Below are 22,899 nucleotides of genomic sequence, written 5' to 3' on the forward strand. Positions count from 1 at the left end.
CGAGGAGGGGATGGAATTCTGGTCTCGTAAGATGAGTTACTTTCAGGGGAGCAAGGTCACCCCGTGCTTGGTCCCTTCTTCATGAGGCAGTTTCTCTTCCTGCTCCTCTTTCATTCTGTGACAGCAGAGCCTGAACAGGTGGTGGCCCCTGATTTTGCACTCCCAGACTCTCAAACTGTGAGCTAAATAAATCTCTTTTCTTTACAAAGAAGCCAGTGTCAGGTATTCTATTAGAGCAAACAAACTAATATGACGTTTCATATTCCCCTTTGACTCACAAGCCATGTACCACTTTTAGTGGAAGTCACTTGTTAGCATAAGATAATTGATCATTTGAATAAGGCACAAGCCTTTAGTTCTAAGGCTGCACACATACAGACTCAAGGAAGTTAGATTGGATCAGAGTATAATAAGAGGGTGTGTTAAAAGGAATGTGATAAATACCCAGCCTGTTAATGGGTCTGGTTTTCCACTGTGACTTATAAGTGGGGAGAAGGTGATTCTGATGGCATCACTAGTGCAGCCTCTTGGTCTAATGAAGGGAGGCCACATGCCATTTCCTGAGATCAATATGCTTGTGTGCATGGCTGCTCTTCCTTCCACTGCCCACAGAAATCCCTCCGCTCCTGTGGCTCTGCGGGTCTGACAGGCTCCAGGCCCTGCAGTGGGGTTACGGTTGCTGTTGATTGTTTGTGGTGCTGGGGATCAAACCAGGGCCTAACCTGTGCTGGGCCAGCACCTACTCCTGGACCACACCCCAGCACCGCAGGGTATACTATTAGAGCAAACAAACTAACAGGATGTTTCATATTCTCCTTTGACTCACAAGCCATATTAGCGTCACTTAGCATGGGCGTCAGCAGGAGCAGCAGATGAGAGGTGGAAAACATCTGAGTCCGGCTGGTGCCATCTGAGTACCTTTGGCCATCCCTTAGGCTCTCCAATTCCACTCTCTCTGAAGCAGGTTCAAGCTGGGCTTCTGCGTGACCAAAGCATGGTAAACCACCTACTTAGTGACACCTGTGTCACACAAAGTCCACCTCCACGCAGGAGAGCCACCTTTGACTTGGTCTCCATTCCTAGACCATTTATAGTCTGAGGGCAACAAACACAGAGACTCTGCCTGACGTGGCCCTGGGAGGTGTGGCCTGGGGCTGGAGTGTGGCCAGGGCTAGGTGCTGGCCCTCCATCCACGTGCCCAGGCTCCGGCTCCTGTCCTCCCCAGAGAGGCCTCCTCTAGGTTGTGTCTATTCCCCAGCAGGATCTCTCCAGCTGGAGTCTCCACAGCTCTCCATTAGTTTTCTTTTTTTATTTTTTTAATTATATAAGTAAGTAGAAAAAACAAAAATCAGAGTGAAAAATCATCCATACACACAGACGACCAATCATCATGACATTTTATGCCTTGGGTTCAATTACAGTGAAGCAGGGATCTGTCTTTAGCACTTGACTCGCTTTTCCTTGTCTTGCCCTCCTCTCGCTGCCCTCCCTCCTCTGGACGTGGCCAGCCAGCACGGAGGTCCTCTGCCTGCTACAGGAAGCTCAGAGCTGGGACCCTGGGGAGGCAGCACTGGAATTCAGAGGGATATGAGCGGGCAACCAGCCGTGTTCTTATCCCTGGGTGCACACTGAGGAACCTGGGGTAGGGGCTGAGGTCAGGACCCTCCTCGTGAGGACAGCAGCAGGCTCCCTGGCGCCACCGCCCAAGAGGGCACAGCTGTGAGCGTATCTCCTGTCTAACTCAGAAGCCTCTCTCCAAGAGCCGTGCCCAAGAATGTCATCTTCAAAGGAACAAGACCTCTGTCTCCCAGCACCCCCAGGCAGAGTCCTCTGACAGATGCCAGCCTGCAACATAGGCGGCCTGGTCTCCCTCACCTCACCAGCCCTGTGTCCTTTCCAAGACTGGGACTCTGAAGCCACGCCCCCTCCCAAACCACCCAAATCAGATGGAGTTCAGTTCCTTCCCCCACCGCTGGGCATGTTTAAATGATGTCCTCATTTCCATCGGCTGTAGAAGATAATTGCAGAACACACTGTCCTGTAAAAGTGACCACAAGGTGTCAAGATGGATGGAACCTTGGATTTAGGACCAGGGTAACAGGGATGACCACCAGGAGTGAGGGATGCTGACCATGAAATCATAACAGCACTAGGATACTAAAAACCTGAACGACACCACTGTATCCAATCAAGACTCAAGACATCAAAAAGCCCCAAAGAAACTCCTCCCAGCTGACTGCCAGGGCGGACCAGGCATGCGTGTGTCTCCTTGCAAGGGGGACCTGGAATGGCCCCATCTCCTTGCAGAGGGTCCGGGCAGGGCCCCATCTCCTTGATGGTGAAGCTTTGATAAAGGTTTCTTCTTACAGAAGTCAGGGAAGCCATAGTTTGGGCTTCTACGCACACTGGGCAGCAAGCCTTGCTCATATCAGGAATAACTGAGTCCTGTCCCTTCAGGGACACCGGCAGTCTTGTGGAGTTGGGGCAGCAGCGGGGAGGGGGTTTCTGCAGGAGCTGGCGGCTCATCACTGAGAAGCAATTCTGTGTCTGCCCCGGCCCCATGCTCTGCTACCAGGAGACAAAGGGGGCACATCTGTGAGTCCTACTAGTGGTGAGATCCCAGAGGACACAGGCCCAGCCCTGCCCCAGGGCCTTGTGTGGACCCCCTTGGCAGTGCTATTCCAAAATGAGGAACCCACACTGGAGGAGGAGATGCTGAGGAGAAGATGGCCGGTTCCCAGTGTGTCCGTCGGCTTTCCATTGCTTCGACCGAATACCCGAGGTAGTCAACTCTTTTTTCTGTTTAATTTTTTAAACTTATTTATTTTTTTTATGTGGTGCTGAGGATCCAACTCACATGTGCTAGATAAGCACTCTGCCAGTGAGCTCCAACCCCAGCCCCTGACGTTAACAATACTCTTAAATCTCTTCTCAATGGCAACCACAAAATTTGGGGGATTTTTGATGTCATTGTCCATAACATTACTTAGCAATCTAGATATTGATAACAATGACTTTGAATCTAGGGTCCCAGAAAGTCATTGCTTGGTGTATGTCACCAATGTCAGATTTCAGAGTCCCCGATCCTTCAGATTGCATAGTTTGAAGGTGAGGGCTCACCAGTGGCCAGACTGGGCTCTGGTGGCATGGGTGGGGCCAACTCATGAATGTCTGGGCCCCTGTGTCGAAGCTGGCAGAATCAAGGAGCTTGTTGCTCTGAGGGAAAGCAGGAGCAAGTCACAGTGTAAAGTCAGAGGAAGCTCCCTCCCCAGAAGGAGTCCGTCTACTGGATGGAATCTGGACTCTTCCCACTGAGAAGACCTTCTCCTGGCGCTGGCTTCTCCCCACGATCACTGGCCTGAGTGGCCGTGTGAAGACTCTTCTGGGCCCGGCATCAGCATCTGCTTGGGCACAGCATCTGTGGTTCAGCGTCTCATACTTAAGGCCTCAGAGAGACGTTTCACCCAGGGAGTTAGTTCAGGAACAACGGGGCTCCTCCTCCGCATCCTGAAGCTTGTTCAGTTCAGGTAATGACATCTGGGTGCTGCTGAATTTCCATCTTCTCGCCTGTTGGTCAAGAAGCTCAGAACAAAATCGGTCCCTCGATCTGAGCTCTGACACCAGCCCTCAGAGTGGACGTGATATTCACTGAAGCTTCTAATTTCCTCTTACTAGTTCGCTGGCCTTATCATTAGCCCTTTTTGCAGATCATTCCAAATCTTTTTTTGGAACGAGGGCCAAGTGTAAAGGGTATTTGGTTCGCTGTTAATGGAGCAAAGGAGGCCTAACTCTGAGGTATCTCTGAGGTGGCCAGGGCAGGCCCACAGCCAGGGGAGGTCCACGGCCAGGCGAGGCCCACAGCCAGGCAATGGGCAGCACCACTAGCATCTTCCCCAGAGATTGCCACCCACCTGGATAAACAAAGTCGCCCACAGCTCTGTGACAGATGTCCCCTTCAAGGAGTGTGCTGCCCCTCAGTCCCTAGGATTGATTGGTTCAAATAAAGCAAACCTCTGATTGCCAGATCTTTGCATTTTTTCAAGCAAATCTAAAAATTTCTATTTTAGAGGAAATCCTGGTCTTTACAGTGTTGGCCATAAATTCATATTTTTAAAAACATTTGGACCAGCATAAAAGAGAACAGTGGCTGCTGGGTGGGGTGAGGGGAAACGGGAGTGACTGTTCAGTGGGAACAGAGCTCAGTCACACAAGGTAAGGTCACCTGCCTGGAGTGGGCAGTGTGGGGTCGGCCACTAGGACTTTGTTCAGAGGGCAGATCGGCTCAGGTGTTCATGTTACAATAACAAAAAGCAAAGGAAACCGAGGCCACTCTGGAGGGGGCGGGTGGCAGGTGTGAGCACTTGGCCAGACTCCTCCAGCTGCCCAGGGTCAGCGTGAGCAGTTCCTGGTACATCAATCGTGCCTCAGTGAAGCTGTTCAAAAAATAACCAGCCACTCTGGACCAAGCCAACACCTGTGGTCCAGACCTGGGCCTTTGGGATTGGAGACACCTGGGATTAGAAATCAGGAACCAGTAACCAGGGAGACAAGGCAGGAACTTTGCCACCAGGGCATTGATGTCATAATGACACCAAGGACAGGGGAACGTGAGACTCTGAGAAAACCCAAGTTTTGAGCTCTGTCTCAGATCTTTAAGCATGGATTAGTAAAGGGAGCCCTGGCCTGAAATCTGGGGACAGCCTCAGCTGCAGGCAGCTCCTCGGCACTCCCAGCATAAGACGTGTGGCCAGCCAAGGCACCGGTCTCTTCCAAACTCTTTATTTCCAAAAGTCTTTTATCAGAATCCCCAAAGGTATGCGAGCCCATAAGAAAAGACCTTTCCACTCATCTTTTAGTCGTATTCTCCTACAAAGGAGTTACCTAAGTTCCCAAGGTTGCTGCAAAAAATGAGCAGAATTTTCAAAGGCAAATGGAAAAATAAAACTGAGATTGAAAATGAGGGGACACTGGGGCTTTCGATGTCCACCCACGGAATCTCTGTCTTCAGCTCTCCCCTCAGCAAGAAGCTCACTACGGGCTTCAATGCCTTGAGCTGTGGAAAGGGTGACACTCCTGTCAGAGCAGTGCCATTCACACATACACTTTGGTTACACTTGGTTTGTAAATCAAACAACAACAACAACAACAAAATCACAAGCTGTAAACTGCCGGCTGTTGACAGTGTTCTCGAAATATATGGTCACTTTAATTCTGCAATGGCTGCCTCGAGTTTTTCTATCAGGGCCCCACTGAACTCGCCCACCTTCTCCTCCTTCTTATAAAACTGGAAGGTTGGGAGGGAGAAAACCTCAAAGTCCTTCACCAGCTCCTCGCAGACGTCGATGTCCACCTCCAGGAACACCACGTCCTTGTGCCTCAGGGACAGGGCATGGAAGAGCGGCCGGATATGCCTGCAAGGCCCACACCAGGTGGCCGAGAATTCCACGGCCACCAGCCGCTCGCCGGCCGTCGCGAGCACCTCCTGGAGGTCCTCCTTGTCCAAGATCACTTTCACCAAGTCCTCGTCCAGGGGCTCCGGCGCCTTGTCCTCGGGCTCACAGAGGTCGTCGTCCTTCAGCAGGAGGGCTTCCTCTGAGGGCTCGGGGACATCACCCTGCTCGGGCTGCGTGGTTTCCTCTAAAGAGGCAGGGACACTGCCCAACATGGGCTGGAAGGTTTCCTCTGTTGACTTGGGGGCCATTCCCACTGTGGCTTCAGTGGCTTCTTCTAAGGACTTGGGGACACTGCCCACCCTGGGCTGGAAGGCTTGTCCGAAGGCCTTGGAGATGATGCCCAGCCTGGACTGGGTGGCTTGTCCGAAGGCCTTGGGGGCCTTCCCCACTCTGGCATGGATGGCTTCGTCTAGGGACTTGGGGGAGTGCCCCTTCCTGGGCTGGGTGCCCTTCTCGGAGGCCTGCAGACTGTGGCCCTGCAGGGGCTCTGTGACGTTGGCTGGGGCCTTGGGGGGGTTCCTGAGCTTGAGCTGCACGGCTTTCGCCAGGAGCTTGGGGGTGCTGCCTGCCTTGGGCTGGGCGGGGTCTGCAGGGGACTTGGGAATGCTCCCCTGTTTGGGGAGCACAGTTTTGGCTGTGGTCTTAGAGAACTGCGGAGACTGGGGGTTTTTTGCTGAGAACCTGGGGAGGTCACTGCTCTGCTGCAGGCTCTGAGACCTTTCTGTGGCGAGCTGGAGTGCGTGACTGACCCCAGGGACAAAGGTCTTCTCCTTGGCCTTGGCTGTGTCCAAGAACCCTGGGACCCGAAGAGCCCCTTTGTTGGGCAGAACCTGTAATGGGCTTTCTGAACAACAACAACAACAACAAAAAGTAGATAGATAAAGTGAAAAATGTGAAAGAAGAAGCTACCCCGAGGAAGGCTGCTGCCCTTCCCAGGCCCTCCGTCGGGTCTGGTGAATGAGGTGCTGATGCCAACGACGTCATTCAACAGAAAGCCGAGCAGCTTGGGAGGACTGGGTCTTTGGCTACTTTTTTGTTTTAATGACAACTTTCCTCTTGGTTGACAATACCACCTCCTCCCCAAGGACACGTCTCCAAGGTGGCCCTCTTCCATCCCCCTTACCATTGCCATCATCCTCAGCGGTTTCTTCTTGATCGTCCGATCTCCTTTGAGACTCTTCTGCGGCTCTGGATGGCACACTTTCCATTTCCGGCCCCTGCCTCCGCCCCTCCTGACCCTTCGCAGAGGCCTCATGGTGAGGGGTGCCCTGCCCCTCTGCCCTGCTATCCATACGGGCACTGGAGTGCCAGGGCCATGTCTGCCCAGCCCGCATGTTACAGCTGGATTTCCCACTCAGGGTCCCCACAGTGACACCCGCAGTCCCCTGCTGGCTGGGTGCAGGGCCTGGCCACACTGTGCCTGAGACATTGTAACAGGCCACTGAGGTAAGTGCCATTATGATCAGCACTTTACAAAGAGGAAGCAGCCTTGTAGTGTGTGACTTGCCCAAGGTCACAGACCTAGGGTGGAGGGCAAGTTCCAAGCTCACACTCTGAACTGCTGCTCAGGGCTATTCATGTCCTGTCCAGTCTGGTGGTGTGAACCCACTTTCCTAACATCTCTGTCCAGGATTGCCCAGATTTAGTTTTCTCTTTATGATTTACTCGTTGTATTAGTCTGTTTTCAATTACTATAATAAAACACCTGAGGTGGGGTATTTTATAAAGTAAAGACATTGATTTGGCTCACAGTTCTGGGAGTTCAAGGGTATAGTGCCATATCAGCTCAGCTCCAGTGAGAGCCCGATGGCAGATGGAATCACAATGGTAGGGTACCAAGCAAGAGGGAGAGATCACATGGTCAGGAAGCCAGAGCATGAGGAGGAGCCTGCTCTTCTGTAACCACCACCTTGTGAGAAGCAGCTCAGGCTCCCAGCAGCACTGCTGTATTCTTCTGCAGCAGCACCCGTGGCGTGACCAGCTCCCACGAGGCTCTGCTTCAGGAGGAGACCACCACTCTGGGAGCCAAGCTTCTGACGCAGGAGCCTTTGGAGGACAAACCACACACAAAAGCGCAGCACCACCTGTGGCTGTGGCCAATGTGTCCCCTCGTGGCCACGGAGGCTCTTCCAGAGTGCCCAGGACAGGTCCAGCTCCTGCCAGAGCCTTTCCCCACCCTCCAGCTCCACCTGCACTCTCCTGCCAGGCACATCCCTCCCCTCAGAGGGAGAGCGTCCTGTGGCTGGCGCTGGCTCCCTCTGCCACACCTGCCCCACGGTGCCGAACGCAGTCCACACTTTCCTCTGTTCTCAAAGCAGGTTGCACCTGTTCCCTGCACTTTGCAGGGTGCACCCAGGCCAAGGCGATGGGGGTTGAGGTGCATGCTCCCTGACATGCACTTTGCACAAGTCCTCACCTGTTTTAGAAACCAAGAGGTAGTCAGGTTGGCCGCAGGGGCTCCGAGACATCGAGACATCGGGGGGCCAAGTTCTTCTCTGAGCTTCTACACCAACATGCGGAATGGAGCGGGGAGAGAGACGCGACGCAGCAAAGCCACATTCCTAACAACATCCGTCCTTGTTTCCCCAGATGCCACCAAGCACAGCCCCGCCTCGCTCCTGGGAAGCACTGGGCGAGGATCTCAGATGCTTTAAAGGACAAGAGCACATCTTTCCCCAATGTAAAGCGCCTCTGCAGCAAGAGGCCTCTCAGCTCATGCACGATTCTTCCTCTTCATTAAATGTTAGGAAAAAAGAACCAGAACAGCGAGGCTGGGCGTCATTCCCGAAGATCCTTGTGTTAGTCAGTGCCCATTGTTGTAGCAAAGTACGCAAGGCAAGCAGCCTACAGAGAAAACGGGTTTATTCTGGCTCATGGTTTTGGAGGAGATGAAGGTTCTCTCTGAGGGTGAGTGTGAAGGAGAGGGCGGCTCAGTGGAGAGGCACGGAGGACAGCTGGTGGGACCTGGAGAGGGTTCAGGCATGTGTGTTGCTGACAGGAGGGGACAGTTCAGGGCATTTCAGGGAGGGAGTCTTAGCACTTGGGGACGTGCCTAGATATGAGCTGGGATTCTCCAATACCTGAGTGGTCAGCTTACAAGGAGCAGGGCTTACTGTGGCTCAGCATTGGAGGCTGTGATCCTCTGGCGGGCAGCACAGCAGGGGAGGAGCACCCAGGTGGAGCAGAGCCCTGAGCGCGTGGCCAGGAGGTGGGAGAGGAGGAAGCTAGGCCCTCCTGACCCCAGGGCACACCCTCTTCAAGTTCCCACCACCGCCCAGTGCCCAGTGGGACCATACTCCACACATCTGCAGGGACGGTTCAGATCCAGCTATATAGCAAGATGTGTGCAGGGCCAGGGAGAGCCCAAGGGGAGGGGCACAGACACCAGGCCCACCTGGGGACACCAGTCTGGGCACTGGGTTCTCAGAAGCAAACTCAGTGCTTGAGGCCCTACAGGATTGAGATCACTGGACCCTGGTGCATGGGGGTCCAGGCCAGCTGAGAATCCAGAGAGGGCTGAGCAAGGTCTCAGCCTTGGGGCCAGGGATACAGCAAGGACTCCACAGGCAGCCTGCTGGTCCGCTGAGCAGTTGCAGCAGCGGGCAAGATCAGATGGTGGTGGAGGCCCACCACCAGGTCTCTGTCAGAGGACTCAGTGTTCCAGTGAGGGGCCACCAATGCTCCCCCCTCCCCGGTGGAGACCCTGCCAAGGGCGCCTCCCTCCTCCCCAAGGGTGAGTAGGTCTGGAGGGGTGGACCTCACGCCCCAGGGGAGACCTTCCCCTGAGGGCGAGTCGGTCTGGAGAGGTGAACCTGTTGTGGATGCAGCTTGCCCTACTTTCTTGCTGCATGAAACTGAGAGCCCCACGTCAGCTCTCCAGGGTCCTGACAGATGAAGCAACTGTGCACCCTTCTCAGATGTGTTTCTTGAACAAAATGAGAGATGACTTGAGAGTAGTTCACGGGAACCTTTTAGAACACCCGACTGTCTTCTCTGTTGTCCTGACAGCAGTTATAATGAAAATACAGAAGGTGCTAGCCTTTGACATCTGGCCTTTGCTAATTTGTAACCTTAGACAATTCACTGAACCCCTCACTCCAGCTTCCTCATCTGTAAAATGGAGATGATGACGGCACGGACCTCATGGGGTAGGTGGGAAGTACGGGGTGGGTGGGAAGTACGAGGTGGACGTAAACCCCGGGCGGTGCCTGGTGCAGCCGGTGGCTCTGCTCACCGCAGCTGCTGCTCCTGGGCTCTTGCTGGCTGCCAGCACCAGGTGCCTTCTGCAGGGCGGAACCCTGAGGCCCCACTCAGGGGCACCAAGAGCCTCCTCCACACTGTCCTTGCTGGGGCTGCCTATGGCTCCCACGGGGCAGCTCTTCCTCTGCACTTCCTTGCTCCAGCCCCGGGGCCTGGAGCACCCCGCAGTACTCGATGCCTTGGGCAAAGGCATCTTCAACTTCAGAATTCTTGCCTAGATTTTACAGACATGGTGTGTCTATCACAGAACATTCCAGCCCAGCTGCAGGAGGACTCTCTAATCAAACACTGCAGCATTTCTCAGCTCCATCACCCAATCGTCACCCCTGGTTGGAGAAATACAGTTGTAAATAGCTTTGCCCAAGTTCAGGTTTGGTTCTGCCGCCAAGCGATTATGCCAAACATGGAAAAAAAATCTTTCTTTTTACAAAACCTTTTGATTCCAGGAGTGTGGATATGGGTGCATGTGAATTATTATCCACAGTTTGCATTGAGGAAACTGAGGCTCAGGGAGGTTACCCACCAAAGGCCCACAGCCAGCCTGTCAGGGTTGGAAGCCAGAATCAGCTGGTCTGACTCCAGATTCCTGAATCTCCACCCTGTATTGCCTCCCGAGAGAGAGAAAAGGGAAGAGAAGAAAAAGAAGAAAGTGGCGAGTGAAAAGCCAGGAGCAGAGACCCCACCTCAGGGCCAAGGCCAAGGTCTGCATCCTTGTCACAGCCACCAAGTTCTCTGTCACTCTACTTCATCCCGATGTCAACCCTGGAATGTGGCACTATGTCTATTTATAGGAGGAAACAAACCCAGAGAGACCAAGTTACTTGCTCAGCATCACATGAGGAGTAAGGGCAGGTGGGGGGATGGATGGGTGATGGGGGTGGATGGATGGGAAGATGGGTGGATGGGTTAGTGGGTGGGAAGATGGGTGGATAGTGGGTGGATGGATGGAGGGAAGGTGGATGATGGGTGAATGGTTGGGTGGGTGGACAGGTGGATGGGTGTGCAGGTGAGTGGATGACGTTACAGAGGTAGTTTCAATAGGGTGCTTACCCCCAAGAACCCCTGAGTTTCCTGACCCTCTCCTTGACACATCCCCCACTTTGCCAGGTATGACGCATGTCAGGCTAGAATGATGAAAGTTCTACTTTGCTGCTAACAACACAATACCACAGAGCGAGTGATTTATAAGGCAAAGAGGTTTGTTTCAGCTCACATTCTGGCCTGTGGTCCAGGACCCAGTGATGACCTCCTTGCTGGCAGAGTCCAGGTGGGGAGAAACAGAGGGTCTGGCATTTGTGCTCTCTCTCTCTCTCCCTCTCTCATAGAATGTCACCAGAACTCAATAATGAGAGTCTTCCCTAGTGACCTAATCCTAGTCACTCCTCAAAGGCCCACCTCTGAACACCTCTAAATGCCATGGTGGCTTGTGATTCCGCCTTCTTCCTACCTCCCACTGGGGAGGACATGGTTCTGGAGTGGACGCTCCCATTGGACCACAGCGCTGCACATTGCAGTTTGCCCGGCGAGGCCACTTGCTCCTGCTGAATGTGGACAGCACCGCTCCCTCTGAGGTGCCCCGTCTGGAGGTGAAGTCTGCTCAAGCAGAGAATTTCAGGACTGAAGAGGCTCGAGGAGGCCAGCCTGGAGCTGCTCCCCCACCCCAGGCTCTAGGAAGGGGCCCTGGAGATGAGAAAGAGCTTAGCAGGTCAGGCTGGAGAAACAGGCTGGGACCAGCTCACCCAAACATGGGCGCAGGGGCCACAGCCACAGCCCCGAGCGGAGGAGTCCCCTCTGCAGGGCTGCAGCCAAGCAGTGCACCCCTGAGCAGGTCCATGCCCTGGAGCGGGCACACCATGGCATCTCTGGAAACTTCTACACACCCTTCCCCCACCCCAGGGAGAAGGTGCAGGTTAGAGCCAGACGGCACATAAGGCCTAAGTACTGGAAGCCACTGTGGGCCACAAGGGGAAGGGAGGTGACTGGCTCAGCTCTGCCTTCGACACGGGCCCCTCCCATCGTGGGGCCACTCAAGCAATCCATGGAGGGTCCAACTGGCAGCCACAGAGGCCTCCTGCCTATGGCGGGGGCAGGGAATGGGGCCCCTGAATCCCAGCCAGGCCGAGGCTCTGGGCAGGCCGGCTGCAGCCCAGCCAGGCCCCAGGCTCCTGCCCGGAAGCTGAAGGGCAGCGGGTGGTCATTGCTTTTATGCCAATTTAAGTTCTGGCTGCACGTGTTGCACAACACGCAGTGCAGACGTGTGGACACACGTGGGCATTTAGAACCAGTTCAGAGAAAAGCTGAGAATTCGGGCTGGGGGACATGACCCTTCCAACTGTGTCGGGCTTGGAGTGACAAACACTCTGGAGAGATGGTGCCCGCTCCTGTCCTCACGCCCCACGGGGCACAGCCCATTTCTGCACCTGCCACCACAGGTGTCATCCTTCGGTTTTCTCACAGGAGCACGAGAAGAAGGTAAGGCCATGAGCAGGCGGCTCAGCCGCTGTCACTGGGGAGTCTAGAAACCTAAGTGGAGCCATGCTTGGAGGGGACAGGCTGGTGACATGGATGGAACCTCCCTCCTGCCCTGTCCACAGGGCCTGCTCTCTGGACAGCACTGGGCTGCACAGGGAATAGGTGCAGACGGTTCAGAGGGGCCCGAGGATGCTGAAGGAGTGCCACCAAGTGCACCCTGAGCTCATCCTTGTCCTCCAGGTCCCTCTGCCCATCATCCTGTGAGCCCCCCAAGCTGCCTGGGAAGGCCCCGGCCTCAGGGCACAACTCTCCTGACACCAGGTCCTATTACATACACCTGTGCAGGAAGGGGCATAGCACCTATGCGGGGAGGAGGTAGGAGGGTGAATCTGTGCAGGGTGCCACTGACCAAGGAGGCCGCCGTGGGTCCTCTCGTTCCAGACATTTCCAAAGCTGGTGTAGATGGGGAACCCCCAGCAGATGCAAAGGAGGGCTGCCTCCCCAGAGACCAGGGCCCTGGGTTTCCTATTGGTCATGGGGGTTTCTTTCTTCCTGCATTTTTTTTTTTTTTTGGTACCAGGGATAAATTGAACCCAGGGACACTCTACCACTGGGTCACATCCCAGCTTTTTTTATATTTGGACACAGGGTCTCACTGAGTTGCTAAGGGTCTCACTAATGCTGAGGCTGCCTTTGAACTCACAATCCTCCTGCCTCAGCCTCCTGAGCTGCTGGGATGACAGATGTGTGCCACTGCACCCGGCAGCATTTCTTGTTCTTGTTGGTGTCACATTGAAAGTGGAGTCCCAGCTGTAGCTCAGCAGTGTCTGGAACACTAGGAACATGAGGCTCAGCCTGTTCCAGGGGCATCTAACCTCACCTGAAGCTCTGTGTGGCATCAAGAGGCCCCGAGGGCACACTGCACCAGTGAGCTATGTGCTGCAAGGGGCAGGGGAGCCCAAGCGAGGGGACGTGCCCATCTGCAATCCCCCCACATGTTGGTGACTGTACTTATGAAATACCCCCAGCATGGCACAGTGGGCGGATGCTTCATGGCTTCCCATCTCCACACCCTTCCTTGCTGGGGAATATTATGACAGAAGAATACAGAGGCTAGTGAGGCAGACACCTTGACTCTGGGCGTTCTCGGTGTGTCCTGTTGGCTTTTATATCACGAGACAGATAAAGATTCCTAATAGGGCTCTGTTACTGCACAGGAGTGGCTCCCTGGGGCTGTGCAGGGTGACAGCTTGCAGTCCTGCCTGTCTTTAAGATGCAATTCAGACAGCGCGCTCATTTTAATTGGCCCATAGCTGCCACCATGTGACTGTGCCATAGTTTACTGTCCATTTCTGCAGCGGGAGACTGCGTTTTGCTCTAGCAAAAATGGTTTTCGTGTGAGTGGGTACACGTGTTCCTCTGGGGATTCGCCACTGTTCATTCAGAGTTGACTGCCATTTCCAAAAAAAATTATTCTACTGAACATTTTAATAAGAAAAGGACACACTTGGTAAAACTTAGAATATTTATTAGTATGAATCAGTGTGTTAAATCCAAAAATAATAGACATGGTCGGGCACTGCTGAGGGAGCTTCGCGCGGAGGAGCATACAAGGCGCGTGGCCTGCAGCAGATCGAGAACTGGGTCCAGCCCAGACAGAGGAAGCCCTTTACAGAAAGATCAGGTCAGGCCGCGAGGGCAGGACAGGGCACTGCCCTGCATGACCAGCTTCGCAGTGAGGCCCACAGAGCAGTCTACACCCTGTGAGGTCTGAACGCGGCTCAGAGCCCATCACTCAACTTGCCATGAGCTCAGCTTCAGCCACCGCCAGTCACCAGCCTCCCAGGAACCTGGCACAGCCCTCACTGTTGGCTACACCTAGGTCTGCAGCCTTTCAGTCTGCAAGGCCAGGTCTGCTCAGCACCCATGGGGCCATTTTAACCACCACGTGGAAGTCGATTCTGTCCCCAACCCAAGATGTTTTCACTACTCTGCTGCCACCAGATGTCCCTGGGGACGACCCCTGTGAGAGCCCATGCCAGTCTGACAGAAGGCACGGTCGAGAGCCAAACCAAGCCAGAGTGAACTGAATTATGTGTTGGCACAACCAGCACCAAGTCCTATTTACACATATACACATGACCACCTGTGGAGGAGGATGGGGAAGGAGCCAATTTTGGAAAATGTTGGCAGGGACAGGGCCTCCTATGACACTGCTTGACATGTGGGACAGTGGCGATTCCCAGGCCTTTCTGTACCGTGGAGGTCAGGGCTCACTGATAGATCGGCCTGGGCAGCAAAAAGGGCAAGAGCCTCCTGGGGAACAGGCCTGGGCAGCCATCTGCAGAGGAGGCACAGCGTCAGGGTGCCCATGCCCAGGTGCCGCCTGCTCTGCCTGCTGCCAAGTGCACTTTGTCCTCAGACTGGCCACAATAGCCAAGGCACAGAGCAAGGTAAGAGAGGGCTTACACCCTGTGTGCTCCCGAAATAGGACCAGGGGCTCATTAATGGCCAGCTCTCGACTTGTGGTCAAGACTGGACACCTTCTGCAAGATGCAACACCAAGAACCTCGTCCGGAGCTGCGGCACTGCCCTGGGCCTGTGCCGTGTCAGCTCCTGAGCCCGAGTCTCTGGCTAGAGAGAAGCGCAGGTTTCCTCAGAGAGGAGAGTCCAACATAGCCTGCCCGTCTCCTGCAGAGCGTCATTTCAAGGTTCAACGTGGGTTCTTTATTTTAACTGTTGGCAAGAGGCAAGATAACATCCTGGCTTGCAAATAAATCGAGCCAGCCAGTTATGCTGGCAACGTGGAAAACCCCAGGAGCCCTTGCAAGGGCCCAGCCAAGACATTAAATGCCACTCGCTAGCAGTTTCTGAGGCACTATGTGGGACAGCCAAGGTCATGCTACAACCAAAACGAGTGTTTCCTGCTGTCACATCCTGAGACTGTCAATCAACTCCCCCAGGGTGGGCAGTCCACTTGGCAGCACATCCCTGGGGTGAAGCACGTAGCTCTCTCTCCCGGAGCTTCATCACGGAAGGTTTGCTGGCCGTTGAATGCCCACGGCACAGAAGATACCAGCTGGCCAGTGCCCACACACAGCAGGATGATCACCAGGGTTCATGGTTTTCCTGGCCCCACTCCTCAACAGAAGCCCGGTCAGGAAACCAACTGCTTCTCAATCCCAAGATTCTTTGAAAGCTGGAGTAGGAACAGGATCTGAATTTTCAGTGAAAAAGCTCCTCTTCTTTTCCATGCTTTCCTCCCTTGACTTCCCTTGGAGTCAGTGTCTCTAATCAACTGGGAAGAGAGGCTTTCAGGAGCCTCTTCCCAGTTCACGGACACTCCCGGGCTGGACTGATGTGCCTGCTACCTTCCTCCCCTAGCCTGGCAGCGCTTAAAATGCCCTCTCTGGTCTTAGAGCTTTGGGGGTCTAGATCTTTAAGGTGGCAATCTTTCCTTGGGCTGGCTTTGCAGTCACTCAGGATTAGTTGCTATTATTAGATGTTTGTCCTACAATTTAGATTCCAGCACCCTCCAGTTAGTACCCCCTGGACATGATACCGTAAGACATTCTCTTAGGAAAACATTACTCTGTGCATTCAATGTCTGCAAGAGAGTAGGGCCTTACTACCGTGGAGCAGATGTGGGCCAGGTGGTCCCCTGAGTGACATCCGCACCCTCCCTCTGCCACTCTTCACATGGTGAGGACTTCGCTGACTTTCAAACTGGGCCTTCCAATCCCAAAATCATGTATGATTTTTGGTCTGATTTTGTTTTCAAAAGTTAGGAAAATGTTCATCCATCAGACGGAGAGATGTCCATGACAGTTGCTAAGACCTGTCTCTCTTACCGCAGTTCAGGCCAGCATCCACGGTGGTCCAGTCACGCTACTCTGGCTTCCTTCAGAACACTGATAAATAAGGGCTGGCTTCAACAGCCAGTGAAACCTGACCTTCTACAGTGACTCTGTCCTTCAGTGAAGGCTGGTCAGGGCACAAAGGCCAGGGCACTGAAAACGTCCCAGACTCTGGCGAGGTGACTCAGGAAACCAGATAACAGTACTTTAAAATTTGGGTACAAATCCAAACTTTTTCTAATGTTAAAAAGGCAACTATACCTATTGCCTAATAAGTATAATTCCTCCGGTGTGTATCTCACGCTCCAAGGGCCACGTTGTGGTGGTGTGGTGGGTTTCCCCAGAGTTCTATAAAGTCCCCATTCAGGGACATTTCCTGCCTCGGTCTCTGCAGGTGTTCCAGGGTGGGAAGCTGCCAGCTCAGTTCTCCGAGTGCCATGCCAGCCCCCAAGAGTGGGGTCCCTGGAGGGCGCAGCACATGGCTCCTGCTTCCTCCAGCACTGAGCGTGGTGGCCCCTGGTCAGCAGCACCGCCGGCCCCCTTGCGAGGACAGATTCGCCACCTTGATGCAATCTATGTTCCCGTTCTTGTGGGGTTCCAAGGGTGGGATCTGGCGGCCTGAAACAAAGGAGGCCAAGGTTGAGCTCACCTTCCCAGTCTCCCACACACCCATCCCTGCTCTGCCCCCAAGTCAAGTCCACGGTCAGAAAGTCCAGGAGCCAGCAGCTCCTGACCATGCAGACGCCCTGGGAGAGGCAGCGTCTGCTCTGGGGAGACGGTTCCCAGCACCCCACCCTGACCCATCCACCCAGCCCCTTCCTCCCCAGCCCTCCCACCACCCACCTCACTTATACATCCTGACTCCCACAGGAACAGAGAGAGCTCATCTGCTTCTCAAAATAGAAGTGGTCTGGGAATGGCAACCAGGAGCCAAACCCTCCACCAACACGCGGCCTGCCACTTTCCTGCCCAGCACCCAGGCCTGCCCCAGGCCCATCTCAGGAAACGACGCTTCCAAGTCAGTACGAGAGACCTTATATTTACTCAATTTAACTTAGAAATAAACACAGAGTAAAAGTGAGAAGGGAGGGGAGGGGCAGGGGTGGGAGCTGAGGGCCTGGCTTCGTTTGGATTCAATGCTGGTTTTGAGGGGGACAGGCCAGTGGTTGCATGCACCCTGAGTGTTAAAACTGTCCATTCTGCCCAAGTGGGCGGGATGTCTGGTATGGGAATTCATCTCAAAAAACATTTTTAAAGGCCACGAAACCTGGAAGTCCACCCTTGGGACAACGGCAGCACTGTTGGCGGTTTCGCAGATGATGTCTGAGCCTGACACGGGGGCGGGGGTGGCACAGGCGCCACAGTCACCACCACTCTGCTGCACCTGGAGAGCCTGGTCACGGGCAAAGTCGCCAGGGAGAAGTGACACAGGTGGCCTCCACCCTGACTGTCCCCCAGACGCCGAGGCCCATTCCTGGTTCTCCCTGCAGAGTCTCCTGCTCTGTTTCTCAAGTCACTAGCCTGAAGGCAGGGCTCTGAAACAGCCCATCCAGCCACCTGGGCAGTGGTAAGGACAGGGCTCCAGAGCGTCTTGACACAGCAGACACTCCTGGGGCCTTGCAGTGGCCAGGGCCCGGCAGAGGGCCAGGCAGGGGGAAGTGACTCCGGAGATACCAACAAATAGGAGACTGGGCCGAGTGGACAGCCACCCAGGCCCTGTAGTCAAGGTCGTCGGCATTTCAAGGTTAACAGCAGAGACCTTCATCTGCCTGATCAGTGTGAGGACTTTAATCTTAATGTCTGTGACAAATCAGAATCAACACCCCAGGAAGACAGAGTTCACGCTGCTCGTCACGCTCAGACGGCAGGAGCCTCCCGGCCTCCTCACCTCACCTGCCCCACAGCCTCCTGTCTTAGGTTTTCATAGTCTGGTTTTTTTTCTGTGAAAAGTACCCGAAATATAGAAAAAGCCTATGTGTGTGAGATTCATTAAAGTGACAAAGTGTTGGTGGGAATCTAGGAACAGGGCGCAGAGGGCAGGACGCCGGGAGGCCAGCCACCCTCTGCTTCCCGCCTGGCACGTCCTTTCCAAGGAGACGGTGAGCGGCCCTGTGTGGGCGCAGCCTCCACGGGCCCCTCTCCCTCAGGGTGTGCTGAGCTGGTGCGGGGGGCATGGTCCAACCAGAGGCCAGGCTGGCTTCCTGGGACGCCAGATCCTCGCATCTTCAGGACAGCCAACCCCTCACTGGGGAGAAATAAGCCCCGTTGTCCCCATTCTCTCAGGATGAGTCGAAGACCCCTAGGGCTGCCTAGAACTGGGGGTGCAGGTACCCTCCTCACACCATGCCCAGGGCTACGCATGGCTCTGCGGGAGCCCCGAGGCCTGGCTCCCATCCCCAGCCCCATGGGGAAGACAGAGTGGGGTTTTCATGGCCATCTCTTTGTACCAGTGACAAGGTCTGACTGTGGACCAGGCCCAGTGAGACATGGTGACAATGGGAATGGTAATTAGGACAATTCCAACCACAGGCTGCACTAAAGGGCATTGAGACTTGGGAATTTCTTTAGGATTTTCCATTTCATATTTTCAGATGGCAGCTGATGTGGGTGACTGAGACCGTGGACAAGGCAGGTCTACAGTGTGTCTCCAAAGAATGATGGTGGCTTCCTCCCTTGGACTATGGTTTTTCTCCTCCGGTAAAAAACGTTTGGCGACTTGGGAGTCAGCGTTCCAGTGGGAGAACCTAGGCCAGGTCCTTAAGCCTCCGAGCCAGAGCATGACAGAATGCCAGCCCCGCGAGGCTGCACACACATGGTAGGGAGGAGGTGACCGCCAGGCCCTGGCCCGCTCCTGGTCTTTGCCTGGGGAAACGCCTCGTGCCTCCTGGTCAGGCCCAGGGTCCTCCTAGGGATCAGCGAGTAGAATGGGACCCACCCTGCTCTCCTGCAGAGCACGGCCCAGGGTGGGGGCCACACTCCCACCTCCAACAGAGCCAGCGGAGAGGACAGAGAGGACAGAGATCCAGTGGCCGCAGGGAGGCCAGCACTCAGAGGAGGATGCAAACGGCAAGTGAGTGGCCCCTGGGTGACCCACAGAAGAGGCAAGCCCTGGGAAGGCTGCTAACGTGGGCACAGGGAGGCACCGGGATGCACCAGCAGCTGAAAAGGCTCCGAGCTCCATTGGGATGTCTCTGACCTTGGGCAACGTCCTCTGCCTGGGCGACCTCCGAAACAAGCTGTTCGAACATAAATCCCAGGCCAGAGTTTTCTCTTAAAGTGGTTTGTGCTGTGAGGGAGTCTCTGGGAGAGGCTGAGGATGCGTTTTTGAAGTCCAGTTTTCCCGACAGTTAACAGTCTAGACAAAAGCGTGCTCAGGAAGGACAAACCCACACCTACAGATTGCCTCGTGGCTCTCACCACAGCGTAGGCACTTACACACTGCAAGAAACGAAGCCTGGGCCCAGGCCCAAGTCCTCCCCAGGGCTTGCTGATCTGGTCCTCTCCTTCCTCACACCCCAGCATCAGCTGGCTGGGCCCCCTTGTTTGGTTAGCTGGGTGGCCATTTGCGTCCAGCTCCCATTCTTGACCCTGATTTTCTGAGTCACCCAGATGAGTCACCGAGTCTGGTTTCCTAGGACTGGCCCTCCTTATCTTGATAATGACCCTCACACCTCTCCAGTTCGAGAGGGGGCTTCCGCACGCTGCAGGGGCTTATGGTCATGGGTTACCACCCTACAAATGCAGAAGGGGCCACACAGGACACGAGGTTACTCTCCACACCTCTGGCCACCGTGGGAAAGACCTGCACATCAGGGTGAAGAGCCTCAATGCCCCATGAAGGGCCTGGATGGGTGGGGAGACGGGGAGCGTGTTGGTCCAGAGCCCTGGAGACAGTCCAGGCCAGGATCGCGAGAGCTGTGGGAAGAGTGCAGTGCAGGAGAAGAGAGGGGCAGCAGGAAACTGCAGGGGGGTGCCCGGAAGGGAAGGTCCCAAACACTGAAGCTAAAAGACCTGGGGAGCTAAGGAATGGCCGTGCCTCTGGAAGGAGCAAGGGACACGGGCTCTGTCCAAAGTGCCTGCTGGAGGGACTAGCTGCCTTAAAACCCCAGGTCTCCTGTGACCTCACAATGTCTTTCCCTCTCCTTCCTTCCTTCCTTCTTAACTGATATATATATATATATATATATATATATATATATTTTTTTTTTTTTTTTTTTTTTTTTTTTTAAGGCAACTTTGGATTTACAGAAAAAAAAAAACCCTGAAAACCAGAGTCCCGCATCCCTGTGCCCTCAGGCAGTATCTGCATCATGCACTGGGGTGGGGCGTTCGTTAGTTGAGCCAATATTAACACGGTGCTGGTACTAAAGCCCAGCCTGCACGGGCTCTCTCTGCCTCTGTCCACCTCGTAATATCCTACAGAAGGGCCGTGGCCTGGCCCTCCCCTCCATCCCCCCACAGAGCTTTGGCAGCCATTGATCTTCCCACTGTCCCCACTGCCTTCTCCAGAATGTCATGCGCTGGGAACTGTCTACACGCAGCCTTGTCAGATTGTCTTCTCTGAGTGAGCAAAACGCATTTAAGGTTTCCTGCATTGCATGATCGCTCAGTTCTTTTTATCCACGAGTAATATTCCACTGTCTGGATATATCCTTTCAATTTTCTAACAATCAAAAGAAACAAAAAACATAAGTGAAAGAGGAAAGTGTTGAGAAAAATTAAAAGCTGTGCTGGGCAGGATGGCACGGGGTCAGAACGGGGAGGTTGAGGCAGGAGGATACCTCGCTCGGGCCCAGGAGTCTGAGAGCCGCCTGTGAACGCAGCGGGACCCCATCTCAGAAAAAATAAAATAAAACTCCTGCTCTTCAAAGGACCCCCCTGAAATGAGAGGACAAGCCTGGGAGGAAGTACTGGAAACCAGACACCTGACAAAGAAGGTCTACCCCAATCTGTAGATGACCCCGAGACTCGACAACAGACTGCAGAGGGCCCATGCAGGTCTGCCACTTTCTGGTTTCGGGTCTCACCACATTGCCCAGGCTCGTCTGGAACCCTGAACTCAAGGGGTCCTCCTGCCCAGGCTTCCAAACAGCCAGGACTGCAGGCATGGGGCACCACCTCGGGCTCCAAGTGGCAAGATTTGAAGGATGATTTGTCACAAAATCATCCAGATGACAAGTAAGACCATGAAAAGATGCTCAATGTCACTAGTCTTTAGGAAAACAAACTAAGACCACACTGAGACACCACCCTTACCTCCTCCTCCTCTCTCTTTCTCTCTCTCTCTCTCTCTCTCTCTCTCTCTCTCTCTCTGTACAGGGGATTGAATCCAGGGACACCTAACCTTGGAGTCACATCCCCACCCCTTGTTTATATTTTATTTGGAGACAGGGTCTCCATGAGGTGCTTAGGGCCTTCCTAAGTTATGGAGGCTGGCTTTGAGCTGGAGATCCTCCTGCCTCAGCCTCCCAAGCTGCTGTGCCACCCTACTCTCTTTACAACGGCTGACATCTTGGGTACCCAGTGAGGCTAGGGTGTGGAGTGACTGGGGATGGTGACAAAAGATGGAGACAGCCCTGGAGACAGTGTGGCAGCCTCCTGGAAAGGCAGCTGCACAAGGTCGGCCACACGGGCCGCTCCCTCCCAGGTGTTCAGCCCCGTGAGCCTGGCACAGGTGTTCATAGCAGCCAGAGAGCAACCGGGGCACGCGGCAGGCAAACAGGTGAACCACTGTGGCTTACCTAGACCATGAAGTGGTATGTGGCCAAGAAAGGAAAGGAGGAGCTCAGCAAGACCACACGGCATCCATTCTGTACAACACCAGTCTGATGGCCCAGAGGACAAAACTCACCCCCGCGTGTGGGACGTACACGCTTCCTGACTCAAACAGACTCCAGTGCCACCAGACCGCCCAGGACCATTATGAGCTGTTGAAGACAGACCACAGATGGGACACCCTCACTCTCGGGTACCGTGTCCCTGGCTCGTCAGTGTTCCCAGGTGTTCCCCAGGCAACACAGTCAACCACCCTGAACACTGCCTTGACCCTGTTAGGTGTCTCGAGTCATCCGGAGACGATTTAAAGGACACAGGAAGGTGCTTTTAACTGTGCATATGCTATATGCAAATACGATGCCATCTGAATAAGGGACACGAGTACCTGCAGATCTCGATATCCTGGGGTCCTGGAACCAACTCCCTCCCATAATAAGGGACAACCGACTGCACTGTTTTGCACACCTGACCGACATCCTCTTTAGAACTGCTGATAAAAGGAAGGCTGCTTAGGGTTTTTATATCCATTTGCTCACAGCCCAAATGGCCTTATTTCACACAGATCTCCTGTGGCTGCAGCTGCTAAATTAGTTTTTTTTTTGACAGCAAAGATGGGCGGTCCTCGTCCTTGCCTTGCCCCTTACCTACTAAGCACGCCTTCATCAACAGCTGCCTGCTCTAATATAAAAGGTTTTTTTTTTTTTTTTGGTACCAAGGATTAAACCCCAGGGTACTTAACCACTAAGCCATATCCCGGCCCTTTTTAATATTTTAGTTAGAGGCAAGGTCTCAGATCCTCCTGCCTCAGCCTCCAGAGCTGCCCTGACTTAAAATTTAGAGAAAAGGGGAAGCTGGGGGGGCGGGGCTCAGTGGGAAAGTGCCCCTGGGTTCAATCTCTGCATTGCTTCCCCCAACACAAATTCTCATGCTCTAAACCACAGAAACCCCTAGGGGGTTTCAAACCTCCCGTGGATTTAAAATAGCCAACACTCTGGGCACTGCACGGCTGCAGGGGGTGGCGAGGAGGGTGGGAGGGGGTGGGGGAGGAGGAAAGCATGGATAGGGACAGATGCACAGATGGA

At 54.3% G+C, this 22,899-nt stretch overlaps 2 protein-coding genes across 3 annotated transcripts in view; both read right to left on the minus strand.

Annotated features, from left to right (window-relative positions):
* Positions 1 to 5,200: 5,200 nt before the first annotated feature.
* Positions 5,201 to 6,661, minus strand: Txndc2 (thioredoxin domain containing 2). Its single transcript, XM_027920702.2, has 2 exons — positions 6,577 to 6,661; positions 5,201 to 6,297 (listed from the first exon to the last, which is right to left on the minus strand). Exons 1-2 carry the CDS (start codon positions 6,659 to 6,661, stop codon positions 5,201 to 5,203), a joined length of 1,182 nt encoding a protein of 393 aa, XP_027776503.2.
* Positions 6,662 to 13,696: 7,035 nt separating this feature from the next.
* Positions 13,697 to 22,899, minus strand: part of Rab31 (RAB31, member RAS oncogene family) — a 93,149-nt gene continuing 83,946 nt past the window's right edge. For both annotated transcript variants that reach the window (XM_027920697.2, XM_027920698.3), the window contains exon 7: positions 13,697 to 16,660. In XM_027920697.2, the coding sequence (XP_027776498.1) occupies positions 16,563 to 16,660 (98 nt within the window). In that variant the 3' untranslated portion in view covers positions 13,697 to 16,562. The remainder of the gene's footprint in view (positions 16,661 to 22,899) is intronic.

Source organism: Marmota flaviventris, chromosome 16 (genome assembly GCF_047511675.1).
Source record: "Marmota flaviventris isolate mMarFla1 chromosome 16, mMarFla1.hap1, whole genome shotgun sequence".
NCBI lineage: Eukaryota > Metazoa > Chordata > Mammalia > Rodentia > Sciuridae > Marmota > Marmota flaviventris.